Source organism: Schistocerca americana, chromosome X (assembly GCF_021461395.2).
Source record: "Schistocerca americana isolate TAMUIC-IGC-003095 chromosome X, iqSchAmer2.1, whole genome shotgun sequence".
In the NCBI taxonomy this organism is placed as follows: Eukaryota; Metazoa; Arthropoda; class Insecta; order Orthoptera; family Acrididae; genus Schistocerca; species Schistocerca americana.
Window position 1 is genome coordinate 922,713,012 of NC_060130.1, and position 20,042 is coordinate 922,733,053.

At 41.0% G+C, this 20,042-nt stretch overlaps 1 protein-coding gene and 1 non-coding gene across 2 annotated transcripts in view; both read left to right on the top strand.

Annotated features, from left to right (window-relative positions):
* LOC124556400 overlaps nt 1–20,042 on the top strand; it is a 720,172-nt gene that overhangs the window by 446,958 nt on the left and 253,172 nt on the right. The window contains exon 5 of the mRNA XM_047130362.1: nt 13,876–13,997. Within this exon, the coding sequence (XP_046986318.1) occupies nt 13,876–13,997 (122 nt within the window). The remainder of the gene's footprint in view (nt 1–13,875; nt 13,998–20,042) is intronic.
* Nucleotides 6,649–6,723, top strand: Trnas-cga. The gene has a single exon. It is a non-coding gene; the product is annotated as a tRNA-Ser (tRNA).

A 20,042-nucleotide genomic window follows, 5' to 3' on the forward strand; every position in this document is an offset into this window, starting at 1 on the left:
GCAGGAGTATCCAGGGCAAGGTTCCTGAATTAGTATCTCTTATTGAAGGAAATAGTGCGCATATAGTATTAGGAACGGAAAGTTGGTTAAAACCGGAAGTGAACAGTAACGAAATCCTAGACACAGAATGGAATATATACCGCAAGGATAGGATAAACGCCAATGGTGGAGGAGTATTTATAGCAGTAAAGAATTCAATAATATCCAGTGAACTTATTAGCGAATGCGAATGTGAAATAATCTGGGTTAAGTTAAGTATCAAAGGTGGGTCAGATATGATAGTCGGATGCTTCTATAGACCACCTGCATCAGCAACCGTAGTAGTTGAGCGCCTCAGAGAGAACCTGCAGAACGTCGTGAAGAAGTTTCGTGATCATACTATTGTAATAGGGGGAGACTTCAATCTACCAGGTATAGAATGGGATAGTCACACAATCAGAACTGGAGCCAGGGACAGAGACTCTTGTGACATTATCCTGACTGCCTTGTCCGAGAATTACTTCGAGCAGATAGTTAGAGAACCAACTCGTGAAGCTACCGTTTTAGACCTCATAGCAACAAATAGACCGGAACTTTTCGACTCCGTGAATGTAGAAGAGGGTATCAGTGATCATAAGTCAGTGGTTGCATCAATGACTACAAGTGTAATAAGAAATGCCAAGAAAGGAAGGAAAATATATTTGCTTAACAAGAGTGATAGGGCACAAATCGCAGAATATCTGAGTGACCACCATCAAACGTTCATTTCTGAGGAAGAGGATGTGGAACAAAAATGGAAAAAATTCAGAAACATCGTCCAGTACGCCTTAGATAAGTTCGTACCGACTAAGGTCCAAAGCGAGGGGAAAGATCCACCGTGGTATAACAATCATGTACGAAAGGTACTACGGAAACAAACAAAGCTTCATCATAGGTTTAAGAGTAGTCGAATCATAGCTGATAAGGAAAAGCTGAACGAAGCGAAAAAGAGCGTAAAGAGAGCAATGAGAGAAGCATTCAACGAATTCGAACATAAAACATTGGCAAACAATCTAAACAAGAACCCTAAAAAGTTTTGGTCATATGTAAAATCGGTAAGCGGATCTAAATCCCCTATTCAGTCACTCGTTGACCACGATGCCACCGAAACAGAGGACGACCGAAGAAAGGCAGAAATACTGAATTCAGTGTTCCGAAACTGTTTCACTGCGGAAAATCGTAACACGGTCCCTGACTTCAGCCGTCGCACGGACGCCAAAATGGAAAATATTGAAATAAACGATATCGGAATTGAAAAACAACTGCTATCACTTAGTAGCGGAAAAGCATCCGGACCAGACGAGATACCCTTAAGATTCTACAGTGATTATGCTAAAGAACTTGCCCCCTTTCTATCAGCAATTTATCGTAGATCGCTGGAAGAACGTAAAGTACCTAGCGACTGGAAGAAAGCGCAGGTCGTTCCCATTTTCAAGAAGGGTCATAAATCAGATGCGAATAATTATAGGCCTATTTCGCTTACGTCAATCTGTTGTAGAATAATGGAACATGTTTTGTGTTCTCGTATTATGACGTTCTTAGATAATACAAATCTCCTTCATCATAACCAGCATGGATTCCGCAAAAAGAGATCATGTGAAACTCAGCTCGCCCTATTTGCCCAAGAAATTCACAGTGCCGTAGACACTGGCGAGCAGATTGATGCCGTATTACTGGACTTCAGGAAGGCATTTGATACGGTTCCGCACTTACGTTTAGTGAAAAAAATACGAGCTTACGGAATATCGGACCAGGTTTGTGATTGGATTCAGGATTTCCTAGAAGAAAGAACACAACATGTCATTCTTAACGGTTCAAAATCTGCAGATGTAGAGGTAATTTCGGGAGTACCGCAGGGAAGCGTGATAGGACCTTTATTGTTTACAATATACATAAATGACTTAGTTGAGAACATCGGTAGCTCCGTGAGGCTATTTGCAGATGACACGGTTGTCTACAAGAAAGTAGCAACATCAGAAGACTCGTACGTACTCCAGGAGGACCTGCAGAGGATTAATGCATGGTGCGACAGCTGGCAGCTTTCCCTAAACGTAGATAAATGTAATATAATGCGCATACATAGGGGCAGAAATCCATTCCAGTACGATTATGCCATAGGTGGTAAATCATTGGAAGCGGTAACGACCGTAAAATACTTAGGAGTTACTATCCGGAGCGATCTGAAGTGGAATGATCACATAAAACAAATAGTGGGAAAAGCAGGCGCCAGGTTGAGATTCATAGGAAGAATTCTAAGAAAATGTGACTCATCGACGAAAGAAGTAGCTTACAAAACGCTTGTTCGTCCGATTCTTGAGTATTGCTCATCAGTATGGGACCCTTACCAGGTTGGATTAATAGAAGAGATAGACATGATCCAGCGAAAAGCAGCGCGATTCGTCATGGGGACATTTAGTCAGCGCGAGAGCGTTACGGAGATGCTGAACAAGCTCCAGTGGCGGACACTTCAAGAAAGGCGTTACGCAATACGGAGAGGTTTATTATCGAAATTACGAGAGAGCACATTCCGGGAAGAGATGGGCAACATATTACTACCGCCCACATATATCTCGCGTAATGATCACAACGAAAAGATCCGAGAAATTAGAGCAAATACGGAGACTTACAAGCAGTCGTTCTTCCCACGCACAATTCGTGAATGGAACAGGGAAGGGGGGATCAGATAGTGGTACAATAAGTACCCTCCGCCACACACCGTAAGGTGGCTCGCGGAGTATAGATGTAGATGTAGATGTAGATGTATGTGGGAAGGAGTAATATGTTGGCTGACAACATTAAGAAGAAGCGGAAAAGAGATCTCATGTCTGCCTCCCTTATGTCAGTGTGTTGCCTACCCCGCCCCCTTCCCACACACATACACCAATCCATTCTCATGAATCTTCGATATATGGCATCTGCATCTACCTTGTTTCCCTATGTGAGGCTGGGTGTACATATCGCCAGCCAAGTCGCACAGCCTTGCTAATTCTCTTAAAACTCTGTCATATGATGACAGCACTGTTCCATTAGTTAGAAGACTGTAGTTTAATATCTGTTAATGATAGCAGGAAGTACCACACATAGCATCACTGTACTTATGTAGCCGTGACAGCCTTTTGGAAACTGTGTTACACACATCTGATTCCATTGCTCCACTGGATGAATATGCATTTTCTTCGTAAGCAAATTACAGTTTGAAATCAAGAGGGAGTATATATGCGTATTATTGGTATCGGATACTGTAGTTTTAACGGAGCATTTGTTAAATGGTGGGAGGGTGTACCACACAGCATCACTGTACATGAATAGCGCTGACAGACATTTGGAAACTATGTTGCATAAACGTCTGATTCCATTCCTCTGTTGGATGTCTGAGTATTTCTTCATAACCAAATCACATTTCGAAATTAGGAGGGTAGTCTATATACCATAGAATACAGTGAGATTGAGTGGATAACTGACTATTCGCCATAAGCTAATCAAATTTAAAAAATCAGAATGAGGTGTGTATGAATGTATGTGGTATGGAAGGTTGTAGTTTTAGTGGAACGTTGGTTAATGTCGTATTTAAATAGGATTTACAGACGTTAGGAAGCTACATGACAGTATTTCGCAAATAGTTGTTTTTTGTTTTAATTGTCTGAATTTAATTCCGTATTAATTGCATTTAAAACCTGTTGGAGTAAGTATACTACCCTGCATTGAACGTTCGTTGACCTTAGAGTGTCTGAGTGACGAGGAGATGTGCTATTTGTGATTCCTGTCAATGTTCCCGCCACCTTAAGCAAGACAGTGCCACAGATCTACTCTCACTCCACTGCAGCACTTCAAACCACATATGATCACGACACTTTGATGCCTTAGAAATACGCTCTGTGATGGCTCTCGTACTGTTAATTTTGACGTAGAAACACAAAACTCAATGAGCACTGATGCACTAACACTGCTGCTGTCGAAGACAGGAATGTTGAGACAGAATGTGCTGTATTTGGCCATCAACTGCCCCTCGATAAATGTCAGTTTGGCGCACAACTTCTACCAGTCTATTTGAACGACCCCACCTTCGTATCTCACCCACCATATGTTCTTAATTTCCAAACAAAATTTCAGGTCACAGTCAGCCATGATCGCGTATAGATCCGTTTGTAGTTGAATGATACGTTCTGGTGAACAGTAACATCGCTTCGACAGCTCAGTACTACATACGAGAGTCATTGTCTACCAGTCATGTGAGTTCCCATTTGTTCGTGTTACGTAGCTGATCTTCGACGCAAAAGCATCATGTGGATGGTGCTGGGACCATATAGGCTGGCATACTCTTGTCGAACATGTAATGGAAAAAAAGATATCTGGGAAAGACGATGTATTTCTCCCGGAAACATAAGTGTGAATTAGGGTACGTATGGAGGTACACAGGCAGACATTTATTACTCCATCAGTACGTGAGAGTGGCATGGAAGCGTAGACGATAATATTGGCGCGATTTCCCCCCCCCCCCCCCCCCCCCCCACCAAAATGTGCATTGTACAGCGGTTTGCTGCGTATTTCTTCTCGCGGGTGATGGGGTTGTCTACAAGCACGTGGAAAAACCTGTGGTGAGGCTGGAAGCTGACCTAACAGTAACTAAATCTATTGGACACCAATAGGACTAGAAGTCCCATACATTGTCATTACTCGCCGGCCGCTGTGACCGAGCGGTTCTAGGCGCTTCAGTCTGGAACCACACGACCGCTACGGGCGCAGGTTCGAATCCTGCATCGGGCATGGATGTGTGTGTTGTCCTTAGGTTAGTTAGGTTTAAGCAGTTCTAAGTACTAGGGGACTGATGACCTCAGATGTTAAGTCCCACAGTGCTCAGAGCCATTCGATCTTTTGTCATTACTAGCTTCAAGTATCTGGAGCGAAATGAAGTAGAATGCACATGTCGGGCTCAGACTGATTTGCTGAAATCTATCTCCAATCGAGTACCCTGTATTGGCCGACCAGGTACAACACAGATACGTTTGCATGCTTCCGATCAACGTTCTAGCGGTTTCATCGGTTATTAATGTACCAGCATTTCACATTTGCAATTTTGCTTACATTAACTTGTGATCTTGCAGTGATAGTCACTTAAATATATTACCTAGAAAAATGGGTTCCCGAAGTTACTCTACATTAATAATTTTTTGGTGTTGCGATTTTTTTTCATCAGTGTACACAGTCATATTTAGATTGAGATATGCCGACGTAATTCGATTCTAACAGCGTCACAGAGCTTCCAACACACACTATCCACTGAATCATTTACACTGTTGTAGCTGCTTCGTCCAACCAAGCACAACTCAGAGCTACTGTAGGAATAAGGGAAAGATTTAGGATTTAATCACAGTGTTGGCCATTTTTATCCCCACACCACGCGCTATTCGAGAGTGAGTTGATCATGATATCATATTCCGGCTAGAGCGGTGGGTAGTGCGCATATTTGTAGTGGTATTTTTTGTTACATGTTGGTCAGAGTGTAATGTTAGTTAGGTGACATGCGGACGGGATTTGTTAAAAAAAATGTGTGTGAAATCTTATGGGACTTAACTGCTAAGGTCATCAGTCCCTAAGCTTACACACTACTTAACCTAAATTATCCTAAGGACAAACACACCCACCCATGCCCGAGGGAGGACTGGAGCTTCCGCCGGGACTAGCCGCACAGTCCATGACTGCAGTGCCCTAGACCGCTCGGCTAATCCGGCGGGGCACAGTGGCTACATTCCCGCCTAGTCTTTCTGTCCTATTGCGGAAGTAACATCCAGCTGCTCGTAGCCATTTTACGTGACCTCTTTCAAGCTCAGTGTGGTGTTCATAATGGTGTCTTTGTCGCCTTAAAAGCATTCTCGACTAACGTTAACTCACCACGTCCAATCTCAAAAGTAACTAACGCTCATCATCGTTACAGCGTGTATTTAAAACAAACCTGATCAACAACCTCTTAGTGACGCTACTAGCTTCACTCTTATATGACTGGCCCCAAATCTGTGTAGACATCATCTTTCAGATGTACAACCACACCTACCAACCTTCGTTTACATCACGCGACTCCGTCTTAGCGTGGATTTTTATTTTTATTTAGTTATTTACTTATTACCGTCAGTGGGTCTCTCGCAAAACGGTATGCATTCTGATGCCATTGTGGCGTTGTATATCTAGCGAAGCTACCGTGGGAATAAGATAAAGGAGATTAGGACACGTACAGGAATGTATTTATAGGCAATGATTCGATGTGGATGAATTGCATGTTATGCCTGTAAATTTCTTTGTACGCTCGTCGTATACTAAAGGTGCAGCAGTAAGGCTTCCTTGGGTATCTCAGTTGGTAGAGCACTTGCCCGCGAAAGGCAAAGGCCCCGAGTTCGAGTCACGGCTCGGCACACATTTTTAATCTGCCAGGAAGTTTCATATCAGCGCACACTCCGTGCAGAGTGAAAATTTCATTCTGGAAACATCCCCTAGGCTGTGGCTAAGCCATGTCTCCGCAATATCCTTTCTTCCAGGAGTGCTAATTCTGCAAGGTATGCAGGAGAGCTTCTGCGAAGGTTGGAAGGTAGGAGACGAGGTACTGGCGGAAGTAAAGCTGTGAGGACGGGGCGTGAGTCGTGCTTGGGTAGCTCAGTTGGTAGAGCATTTGCCCGCGAAAGGCAAAGGTCCCGAGTTCGAGTCTCGGCCCGGCACAGAGTTTTAATCTGCCAGGAAGTTTCTGTTCTAAGCTGTAGTAGACTTTGAGAATGACTGAGAAAACTAGATGGATAGTATGCATTCGTCTGCGAGTTTTGTCTGTCTATAAATGGTTGGACTGAAATCTTAATAGGCAGACTAAGTTTACGTTGTTGACTCGTAGATAATATCCAGAGAACACAGTTCTGGAGTTACTCTGTAACACAAAAATTCTGTCGCACAGATATTTTTTCTGCGTGCAGTTCACGAATGGTATTAACTGCAGACAAAAAAAATCAGATTTTTTTGACGACTGCTAGGAATGAGAAAGTGTATATCTGATGTCTGAGAAGGTGAATCTTGAAACGAAGGGCAAGCCATCTGCCATAATTGGAACGTAATTTGGACGCGTTCTGTCGGAATGGGGATAAATAAATACTGGACGTAGAAACCATAATTGAAGGGGAATTTTTAAAACATATATATACGTATAAATGCTTTGTGTGACATATAACTGATGTTGTATGCTGCATATGTGCGGTTCTGGTGAGCTCTAGTAAGCCAGAAACTGGCGCGAGGGTCCAGTCAGGTAGTGTGCGACTGCGGGCAGAGGGCAGGAAACGGCAGAAACAGCAGGGAAAATACCTTTTAAGACCAGTAATCTGGATGCAAAAATCACTGCCGTTTTGGGCTCGGTAAAGTGTAGGAGATGATAGAAAATATTCATACTGAGGTACTATATAACTATAGATGGCAGATAAAACAAGTAATAGGCAGACATATCAACATGAAGAGACTAAAAGGACAGAATTACTGTTGGCAACGCCACTGGATTGGAAGAATTACTTTGGAAGTTATGTTATATGAAGTGCAAAGCGCGGGATTAGCCGAGCAGTCTAGGGCGCTGCAGTTATGGACTTTGAGGCTGGTACCGGCGGAGGTTCGAGTCCTCCTCGGGCATGGGTGTGTGTGTTTGTCCTTAGAGTAATTTATGTTAAGTAGTATGTAAGCTTAGGGACTGATGACCTTAGCAGTTAAGTTCCATAAGATTTCACACATACTTGATTTATTTTTAAGTCCAAAATTTTAGAAAGCATTGTGTAACTGGAGTAAAGCGATCGGTATAAAATGCTAAAAATAAAAAATAAGAAAATAAAATTTAAAAACAGTCTCGATCGCGTTGTCGTAGTCTGTTTTTATTAGATTTTTAGCATTATATGAAGTGTGCTGGCAGTTATAAATTTGTATCTATATTAATATTAATCATATTGTGACAGAAGGATGCCAAATGAGCTGCACAGAATTTACATGCGATACCTGATATAGGTGCAACAGCGCGAGGCAGTAGCTTGTTAGAATTAAGTATCAGGATTAGAAGATGCTATCCACTCAGATATATTGTAGATAAGTTGATGATGACTTATTATAAAACTATATATGTACATTACGATAAGATGATAACACAAGTTGAGAAAGAGATGACAAATTCCTTTCAGAACAGCACCGATCAATTGTGAATATATCGTCATTTACACACATTTATTTGGACCATAAATTATACACTTTAGGAACAATATTTAATAGAATGTATCTCAAGCACCAATTATCGTAGAATCAGCCATTTATATTTTATTTTCTTGTTACATAAGCGCGCATGTGACACCATCTGTTACCTAGAAGAATTGTGAATAATTTTAATAAATTACGTTGTAACTGAGAGACATGTTCTGACATCGATTTGTGACATCAGACGAGAGGGAGTAAATAGAATAACTTGAAGCCCGGGGCGCAGGCAATGGTTGATGGACAGAGGACAGTTACCGTGGGAGCCTGGTCGTGCACAGTCGTGTAGTAGGACCTGCTGTTGATTCTGTTTGGCAGAAGTGGTAGTTCAGAAGTGGCAGTTGAGTTGCATATGGCAGGTAACGCTTGTTGGACAGTGGGTGGAGCAGTAGATCGTATAGAAGTTACAGAGCTATTTAATTTCATTGGTATCTACATTTCTACATCAGTAACTATATCTACAGCCCGCAAACCACCTTACGTTTGTTGGCGGAGAGCACTTCGTGAAGCACAGTTACTTCCCCCCTTTTCGTGACCGCTACGGTCTCAGGTTCGAATCCTGCCTCGGGCATGGATGTGTGTAATGTCCTTAGGTTAGTTCGGTTTAAGTAGTTCTAAGTTCTAGGGGACTGATGACCACAGATGGTAAGTCCCATAGTGCTCAGAGTCATTTTTGAACTTCCCCCTTTTCCTGTTCCACTCGAGAAAGGTTCGCGGGAAAACAGAGTGCAGGTAAGAATCCGTCTGAGCTCGAATTTTTCTTAATTTACCTTTACGGATTTCATTTCGAGAGAAATACGCAAGCGGAAACAATATATTGGTTGATTCTTCTAGATAGGTACACTCTAGGAACAGTAACAGTAAACCACCCCGCAATGCCGAACGCCTCTCTTGCAGCGTCTGCTGCTGAAGTTGGCTGACCGTCTCTGTTACGCTTTCGTGCCTACTAAATGAACCTGTAACGAAACGCGTTGCTCTTCTTTGGATGTTCTAGGTAAATATTATTTGGTACGTGTGCTGAACTGACGAGTAATGTTCAGGTCAAACGTGCGTTTTGTAAGCTATCTCCGCTGTGCGAGTTAAGCTGAGTTTTTCGTCTAATTCGATCAATGGATTTGGACAACGGCATTCTAGGGGCATTATTAGCGGTTCGTGGAATAATCTGTGTTAGACGGATATTTAAACTGATATCTTCTAAAATGGAACGATCCGTGCCTGTTTTGCGGTACTCCCGCTATGGCACAGCTAATGCTCCCTTGTCGCCAAGGAACACATAATTAGTCTGAACAGTAATACACATACTATACTATTATTGGAACACAGACATAAACAGTGTCACTGAAATCATTTTTTTTTTTTTTTTTTTTTTTTGTAACTGGTCCATATCTGTTGAAATTTCCGAGACTTTTGGCAAGAAGCTGCAGACCTCCACTTAAAGGGAACTGGAAATTACTAGCGATGCGCGAATACCCCTGAGAGTCACAGTATTCGGCACACTAAACTCTTCCGTTGGTAGGAGTAAGTTTCGTAATTTTGCTGCTCGATCCGGTATGTCAGATCGTAACTGCCTGAGTCAAAACTAAATTTGAATTTAGGGTTTCAATAATTACTGAATAATTTGTTAGCGAGCAGCTTCCTTGACACTGCAGGTGATATGGAAAGATGTGACTAGAGGTATTGGAGCTCTGAGAGCCGGGAACAACATCGTAGATATCTGTCTTTCGTTGAACGCGCAATCTCTCCCACAAACAAACCACAATGGAACTGTTTTCGACCAAAGCTCTAGCGTTCACTAAATGACAGATTCAAATTGATCACAAACTGGTCTGACTATGCTTTGTGTCGTGGCTACTCCGTCACAATATATGACCCAATACAAGGCTTACGCGTGCAGATGACAGAAAAATCCCCTGATTCTGAGACTCCATTCAGGCTAGTGCTGCATGCTTATTACTGTTCCAAAATACAATATGCTGAAACAGAGAATCTAAATAATGTAATCATACTGCGGAAATCCGTTAGTCTTCCTCGTACGTGCTTCTCTTTTACGGAACTTACGCACAGTCCCTATATGAACTGTGAGTGTATTATCAGAAGGTAAACTTTAGCCGAAGTAATATTGATTCCTAGTGTCAGTAGTTCACGAAGTTCGTTGAAATAATGAAGTGGATATTTTGTGCAGATGTCTTTTGCAAATGATTATTTGAACGTATAAACATACACAAACACATAGTCATTTCTGTTTCTTTATGTTTTTACTTGTCTTAGCGTAACAGTAAATGCTTCTCGAAGTTTCTGTCAGTAGTTACACACTTTTTCTTACTTATCGACATGTTTCTAGAAGAAATTAACTGGAGGGCAACTTATCCTTCTCCTAGTGTCATAACTGCGGCCCTACTCCTGGAAAAATACGTCTCCTCGTTTATATCATATCTTCGTCCCTACGGAACACCTAGCTTATAGCGGATTTATGCGATTTAATGACAGCAGGATCACCTGGCGCACAAAAGCTAGTGAAAATCCTTACTGATGCTGACTGACTGGCAGCTACAACTATACACCCCTTTTGTTTATTTTTGATACAATCACGTAATGTGATATCAATCATAGCTTCAGATTCCGCAATCGGAAAAATGAAAAAGTCTACACTAAAATCTTAAAATCTTTAAAATTTCTTCCAGGTCTGTTTGTAAATAACGTAAAGTAATATCAAAATACATGTGATTCATACATGTACGTCATAGGCGGAATTCTATAAAACAGACGTTGTCATACAATAACTAAAAACAAAAACCAGGGAGCAAGGAATAATCAAGTGGTGCCTTACTTTCTGTGCTCTTAATACGAATCAGGGGTTCCAAACTTTCCTTATATTCTATTTTACTAGAATTGATTACATCTAACATAGAAATAAGTGTATAATACGTGAACCACTCTTCTGCATCGACTGACTATCTTATTTCCAAAAGGTATGATTTCTGCTGGGGAAGCAGTCTCTGCCACCCTAAATCATAAATCAAAATTATGCGATAACTGGCCTTAATATCGCACAAAACTGCAAGATAAATAACAACGAGATGTCTTTTCAGCCACAGGATTCGATTAAATTTCCTGCAGTTCCAGAGAACTGGAGCCATTAAGCATCCAAAATCTTCGTGTACATTTTGAAGCTTTATATGTCATTACTAAAAAAAAATAACTTTTATGTGTTCGTCAGCCTCTTGCAGTTCGTCTCTGCTGAACTCTACCACTGCCCTCCAGCTTTCTGTCAGCCTCGATCCCCATACTCAAATAAACTGTCTCTGTTTTATAGATACCTATCGCTTCCATTTATACCAAAGTTCGCCCCTTTCTGAGAAATTACAGAAAATATTTTGATCCAGTATTATACGTTTACGCTCCTATCACCTTTTGCAACTTCCACCAGAGTACATTATACACTGTATGTTTCTGAGTTTCTAAGTCTTGATACCAGAAGAGTGTCGTATACCCTTCCGTTCCCTGAAACTATCATTGATTAATTTCATTCTGGTACTGCAGGTTGTTTTGTGTGGTCAGCACAAAAACTGTTGAGGCTGCGCGGTCGCGTAACCTTTGTCCGAATGAACCACCACCCTATCGCCCCGGACATACGGAGCGGTTAATTTCCATAATCAAATATCTTTTAACGGTACCGCCACGCCTTTCACACGTCAAATATCTTTACGTTACCAACGTGTTAATTGCTTCTTAACTTTCAGACGTATCTGAGAGCTGTTCACACTGGTTTGAAGTATTTACGTATAATTTCTTTGAAGTCTACGACAGAGTCATCACTCAAAACTAAATTTTATTGCCAAGGTGTATAGATCAGAATTCGTAGCTTCAGGGAAAACTTCTCCCCTGTTTTCTAAATATGTATCTACTCGCAAGAAGAAAACATTAATAGATTTTTCCTGTTAATAAGCGAACAAATTATGATTTTCTATTTCACGCACATCACAGATATGAAATGTTTAGATATAATGATATACCTAATTCATTAAAATTTCTCTAAGGAATCAGAAACACAGGGGGAAATTTTTTCGTAATATTTCTCAAAAAAACTTGCATATACTCGTAAAAAAGACATGTAGATGACACAATCCTAACATTGTTTCCAGTAACGCATTTATTACGTAAAGCGCCTTGTCTGAATCTGTACAGTGCGTAACATCAGTTTACCATTACCGCAGCGAATTTTGCATGTCTTGCCAGTGCGTGCGAAATTGATTTCACTAACGTAACTACTGCATCAGAGACAGTCACATGATGGGAGATATTGTCTAAACACAAAGGCAGTTAAAATGATTAGTTCCAGAAGAAATGTGCGTGTAAAAATAATTATCTCTCAGTTCTTCGAAAGAGTTCGCTACAAGTATTAATCTTCCTGTTTCAGCGTTAACATCTCACACATAAAACTGTAAATACTAAGTCTTTGATTTAGCAATGTACAATTTATTCAATGCGTAAGAACTACATACACTACAAATATATCAGAAGTAGCCGAAACAGGCTCACCATCAGTAACAGACAAGGTGCATCTGATTAAAATGGTTTCTCCAAAATATTTTTCGAAAATTTGATAAATTTACAGTACCATGTCTTCTAAGAAGAAGTATTTCTTTCCATCAAGAAAAACTGACTCAAATGAACATTCTGTGGCTCAGATGTTCAGGATTCTAATATGGTGTTGCCCATATTCTCCCACACATTGGCGCATTCTAGTCCTTTCTGTTTCTGTTGGGTTTCTGGAAAATGGCTAACATATTCTCGACAATTACATTTATTTTCCCTTTGTCATGTAGCACTTGTATTTGATAGGCTCCAGTACTTTTCCTATCTAATTTCGATTACACTTCGTCGCCTGAACGGTCTCTTAGATAAATTTGGCAATGCATTACACTCTTTTTAGCTCCCATGTAGTGTGGTTGGTGAAACAGGATGAAACGATGTTTTAAAAACGTTTACTCCCCCCCATATGGAAGAACAGGATAAGAATTCTATATTTGTTGCTGTTTTCAGGAGTGTGTATTGAACTGCCACTACGTAATTCATTTCAGTCTATTCATACCCTTCTGTAATCTATACGACTGCTGGATACACTTGTGGGGACACGCAGAGCGACAGCTAGTCCAGAGGCGGGTGAATGGCAGTGTTGATCCAGGGTGTCGCGATGTCCATAGTCCAAGCTGTCATTTTGTGATGTCCCAGCGTACCTCTACCAGTCTTGCTAGTTGCTATTTATGTCGTAGTGACGGCGCTAGGTTTTACACCTCCAATACACGTGGAGTGCTGAAACGCCAACATCGCTTCATCTGCCGCTCCGCCGTCTACCAACGATGGTATCCCTAGACTACCTAGTCATACCAACGGCAGCATGGACGAAAAATGTTAATAGAAATGTGTGACAGGGCCTCACCAACATCTCTGCTGTCAAACTTACAAATCTGGATTTTAGAGTTCTGGTCCATTATTCTGTCAGGAAGATGTAGAATAAGTTACATCTAATTCCTTTTAATTTATTTATAACTTTAGCTAATTATAGACCTACTAGTTTCAATCCTTGAATGTCTTGTTTGCTTGCAGGGGTTCAGACAACTCTCAGCGAACTCGCCGCAGCTCCATCGTGGTCATCCCCCCAATGCAGATCTGCCCAGGCGATCTCCTGGTGTACAGCAAAGTACTCACCAATCGTAACAATCTCTTGGGTACGTATATAGTGACACCTGGAACTGTATCTGACGATCGACCAAACAGCCATTGTGGCTTGAATACATTTCATGTCTACCTCGAGAAAAGTTAGTATTTCTCCTTTCCGTGCATTTGGTTCTTAAGAACTTCCAGATACGTTTACAAAAGGCCCGGTTGTGGTAAGCAGACACACAAAGACGTCGGAAACTACGACTCCTCATTGAGACAGGGAATTCTTATAGGTTTATCTCTCGTTGTCTACGGAAGGAACATCTTTGTGAAGGAAGGAGCAGCAGTAGACTTTACGCTGGTTGTTCTGTCATTAAACCAAACGATAATTTCGCTGCAGTGGCGCTAAAGTTTACTGCTGGAGGCGGAGGTGTTTTACGTCCACTAGAGAAAGCACTTGGAACCCGAAAACGAGCTACGTACTACAAACGCTTTCCCACGATTGCCTCGTAAAAGACGTGTGGAATTCGTAGTGCTTCCACACGTTCTTTTCCGAACATTATCTTAGAGAGCGTATGGAAGGGACGATTCTTTGTCAAAAATATAGAATTACGACAAACATACGGAAATTGTTAAAGGCACGTAAAAAAGTAAAATAAATCCGGCTTTAACCAAGGTGAAACAGGAAACGAAGCCAAAAAGTTAAAAAAAAAATAGTGTTTTCATTGAAACGACAGACTGTTGCCTGCAGTTATACATTTCTCTAAAACTAGTTTTTGTGCTCTTGGCGTTTAAATGTACTTTTAAGTTCATTATCACGTAAAACTAACATAACAAAAACCTCACACTCTTTTGCTTACGAATTCTGACTGGCGTATTGTCACTCCTTCATACATAACAGCTATACCTGTACATTATGCCAGTTACTGCTTTTATCCTTCCAAACGGCAAGTTTTATCAGTGACATTTGTGAAATGTGTCCCGTCATTTTTTCTAAGTTCAGCGACAGTGAATGTAATGTATATTCACACTCATCTAATTTACAGCAAATCTCTTCTTTTCCAGTAGTTATTGTAGATATAATGTGTTTCTAAAATGTCTTACACGTGTCTGTGCCTTAGATATGCAATACTGTTCTCATTGCATGTGAACCACGACCTATGTGGAGGGGTACGTACGTATATATCAAGCTATATTATTTTTCTGCTTGAAAGTTTATGAAAGAGCCATCAGCTAAAAACGCCTGAGTTAGTCTATGGCAACTGAACTAACGATATCAGCAACGTACGACTAGGGCCGAGGATGTTGGAACTTTCCGTGTATCTGAGATGTGAGATTGTGATCAGGCATGTCGTACATATAATATGGACCACAAGGGGCACGTAAGTTTATTTAAAATCTAGATTTATAAGCCCTTTGGCTATTGCTGCGGGTTTATGGTGACACAATGCGCGAAACTGAGTGGGACAACGTTGAGAAACGATCTCGACTCAAACATCATCTGTTGTACCTTTCTTTCGGTTATGTTAGTTCCGCATAGTTTGAAAAATGATTTAAGAGCCTTTTCGGAAATAATTCACATTAAACTACATTATAGATACCAGGTAGAAGACGTCTTCAGTTAAAACAGACTTACTTTTTGCTATCAAGATTGGTCTCTCTGGAAATATATTCATTGTCCTTGCTAGATATACACCTGAAGAACACAACTTGCTTCAAGCAATACGTTTATCGCTTGCTGACTGCAGTAACTTCAGTTATATGTTATCACATCCATACACTAGGTGATCAAAAGTATCTGGACACCCCCAAAAACATGCGTTTTTCATATTAGGTGCATAGTGCTGAAAGCTACTGCAAGGTACTCCGTATCAGCGTCCTCGGTAGTCATTAGACGTCGTGAGAGAGCAGAAGGGAGCGTTCCGCGGATCTCACGGACTTCGAAAGTGGTCAGGTGATGGGATGTCATTTGTGTCATTCGTCTGTCCTCGAGATTTCCTCACTCCTAAACATCCCTAGGCCCATTGTTTCCGATGTGATGGTGAAGCGGAAATGTGAAGGGACACGTACAGCACAAAATTGTACAGGCCGACGTCGTCTGTTGACTGACATAGACCACCGACAGTTGAAGAGGGTCGTAATGTGCAATAGGCAGAAATCTATCCATACCATCACACAGGAGTTCCAAACTGCATCAGGATCCACTATAAATACTATGAGAGTTAGGTAGGGAGGAAGAAAACTTGGATTTCATGATTGAGCCGCTGCTCGTAAGCCACACATCATGCCGGTAAATTCCAAACGACGCCTCGCTTGGTGTAAGGAGCGTAAACATTGGACGATTGAACGGAGGAAAAACGTTGTGTGGAGTGACGAATAACGGTACACAATGTGGCGATCCGATGGCAGGTTGTGGCTACGGCGAATGCCTGGTGAACGTCATCTGCCAGCGTGTGTAGTACCAACAGTAGAATTCTGAGGCGGTCGTGTTATTGTGTGATCGTGTTTTTCATGGAGGGGGCTTGCACCCCTTGTTGTTTTGCGTGGCACTATCACAGCACAGTCATACATTGATGTTTTAAGCACCTTCTTGCTTCCCACTGTTGAAGAGCAATTCTGGGATAGCGATTATATCTTTCAGCACGCTCGATCACCTGTTTATAATGTACGGCCTGTGGCGGAGTGGTTACAATATAATAACGTCAATGTAATGGACTGGCTGCACAGAGTCCTTTCCTGAATCCTTTAGACCACCTTTGGGATGTTTTTGAACGCCGACTTCGCACCAGGCCTCACCGACAGACATCGATACCTCTCCTCAGTGCAGCACTCCGTGAAGAATGGGCTGTCATTCCCCAAGAAACCTACCAGCACCTGATTGAACGTATGCGTGCGAGAGTGGAAGCTGTCATCAAGGCTAAGGGTGGGCCAACACCACATTGAATTCCAGCATTACCGATGGAGGGCGCCACGAACTTGTTAGTAATTTTCAGCCAGGTATCCCGATACTTTTGATCATGTATTGCATATCAAAAATTAATAGAATTGATCTCAGTGAATGTTTTTGTGTACTGCTTCAATATTGCAGTTTATAACGCTACTGACCAAACTATTACCAGTACTCTTAACGTCCTATGGAGTTTTATGACTTTCTCCTTACTATTTCGCACGTGAACTTCCTTGTCTTCAACAACATATATACTTTCTCTCCAGTCTATCTTGGTCGTTACAAAAACATTTAAATTCTGGACATAAACATAACATTGTCTTCGGCTGTGTTGTACTTGCGATAGTATGTGTTCTGCGTCTCTGGAGAGATTGTCGTTTGGTAAAAGTACCTTGAACGTGATACCATTTTCATTAAATGACTCAGACACAGCTTCATATAAAATGATACTGATCTTTATGACTTAGTAACGTAGTAGATGCGTAGAAGTGCTCGAAAATTTAAAAAGGCTTGGCAATTTATCTGAGCGAGTTTCAGTACCTACTTGTCATCTGACAAACTAAACAGCCGGAGCTTCTCTGATACCTTTACTGAGAGCCGTGATGTTGGGATTTAAACAAATGTATCTTACTGATTTCATTGCGACATAATGGCAACGTTCGATTAGAAACTAGACAAATACTACATCATAAGATGCATAAAACGAAAGAAAGTTCAATCCTGCGAAATACAACTAAGCACTAGTGTAGAAGCACTGTTGCTTTCGGCTACCTATGCAAATGGGTCTGCCGAGTTAAAAATTGTTCTATGGGCGTTCTATTCATAGATATCAAGTGGTAACTGTAAAAAAAATTAATTAATTATATCGTGTAAAGAAAAGTCATTTAAACTGACATCTTTCACATCATTGTGAAATGTCGTTTTCATGATCCATGGAACAACTATTAATGTAATGTAATGTTATGTAATAAAGAGTATTTTGAGGTAAAAAAGGAAAGAAATACTGAGTAACTACTCTCAGAGTAAATTTAAATGAATCTATCGAAACTGGCGTCATAAACTGTAAACTCTATCAGTGTTTATGCATGATTCTTTCTTTGATAGGGGCTGATTAATGAAAAAGAATCTGTGAAAACCATAGTATCACTTTTTGACTTACACTGGTGGCGTCGAGCATCTTTAAAAACGGTGTCACCTATTAATTGCAATTTGAAAGCATATCGTTTTTATATCCTCTGAAAGTATTATAAATGCTCTCAAGTACCTTGTAAATTATAAACCGAGAGCCGTTAAACCCTTTTAAACGTTATATTATCATGGACTCGCTGAAAACTATAATTTCCAAAGAAGTAAACGTTGTTGGCGGTGTGCTCCAGACAAATACTTATAACTGATTGTCTGTATCATGATAAAACAATCACTAAGTGTGTGTGTATGTGTATGAGTGTGTATGTGTGTGTATGTGTGTGTAGGGGGGGGGGGTAAGATTCAGAGAGAGAGAGAGAGAGAGAGAGAGAGAGAGAGAGAGAGAGAGAGAGCTGGGGTGAAGGGCTAAGAGTAGGGAAGAAGCAACCTGCATGTGCCAGTGGTCGACCGTCAATCTTTGGTAGGCAAAGTTGTTTGTCTTAGGATGGCCGGACAGGTCTCTACATTAACTTTAATCAGTGAACTGTAAATAATGGTGCACCACTCTCTTTCATCTCGTATGCCCCTTTTCATTACCTGCATCACTTAGGCTAAGGGAGAAAGGCAAAAATGAAATAATTTTTACTTAGACGAAATTTGTTTATCCCGTCGTAAAATACTTCGCGTAACGCATCCCCTCTAGTGGTCTTCGCTGGACAAAGTTCTTTATTTTAATATCACCTGACGGGTGTCTGCATAAACTTTAACCAGTAAAGTATGTTACACTTCTCTCTTCCTGTTCGTGCCCCAGTTTTTCTTACCTCCACAAGCCTGAATAAGTGAGCATGGCAAAAGATGAAATAACTTTTACTTACATGAAAAAGCTTTATCCCATTGAGAAATGCTTTACGCAACGCATACACTGCTTAGAGTAAGAGTAATTTAATCTCTGTAAGAGCTATGAAAGTGTGCAAAGTCAAATTCTGCTATAAATTATCTCTGCTGTTGGTGTTAGAGAATTGTTTGTGATCTTTCTAAGACTAGAGTTGAGTAATGAAATTGCCTTAATGACACAATCCGCCGAACTTTCATTGTAATTTCCATGTGCCTTGGAGAAACAGTTCAGCATCATTGTGGTTATATTTATTTAAACAAGCTCCACTTCCCAGAGCGTTCTTCCCCATCTTGGAACCTACGTAACACGAAGTGTGAATGCATGAATGACTAAATGAATGAATGGTGACAGTTCCTCAGGATCGTGAGACAAAGTTTGTGGCATTAAGAAAGTAGAACATCCGGAAGGCGTGCTCGGATCGCTCAATGAAACACAGCACTGCTCACAGTAGGCAAGTATCCATATTAGAGCACCAATATAGAAGACCGATAGGGCAGCTGCATGCTTCCCGGAAAATTATTCCTATTCCGTTTGCCATCAGCTAATCGCAGGTGGGCGATTACAAATTTTGATTTGTAAGTCAAAAATATTTGTTAATATTGATTAGTGTATCTCTTCAGTGTCGATTTCAGTCAGTAATATGGCGACCTCAACATCTTTACTCAGATGTAGAACACCAGTATTCCCTCACATGTCAGCCCAATCAGTATTTAATTAGATTGTACATTCGTACCTGGTTTATCTATCTTTCTCTTCCAAGAGAGAGCTCTTAATTCACTTAAGTGGCTTAGCGTGTCCCTAGCCGCAACGTATTACATCTGCTTAGAAGCCAAAACTATTTTTGAGGGTAGTCGGAGTCATGTCTATACACAACTACTTATGAAAATTTAGTAAATGATTATCCATTGTCTACAGATATAGTTTCCTCATAAGCTGCAACTACGTAGCGTATACAAAATGGACTACCCATATCCCAGGTGTAAGAAACAGTGGGAAAGGAATTTTAAGGTAGTACTACGTATACAGCTTGTCATTCCAGTACTTATACTGGCTTCCACTGACCCACACAATATGAATCGCCGTCCCGTAATATTTTCCTTCGTAAATTTCCGTGTGGCTGCTGGCCTCTCAGGCATCTCCCCTCCG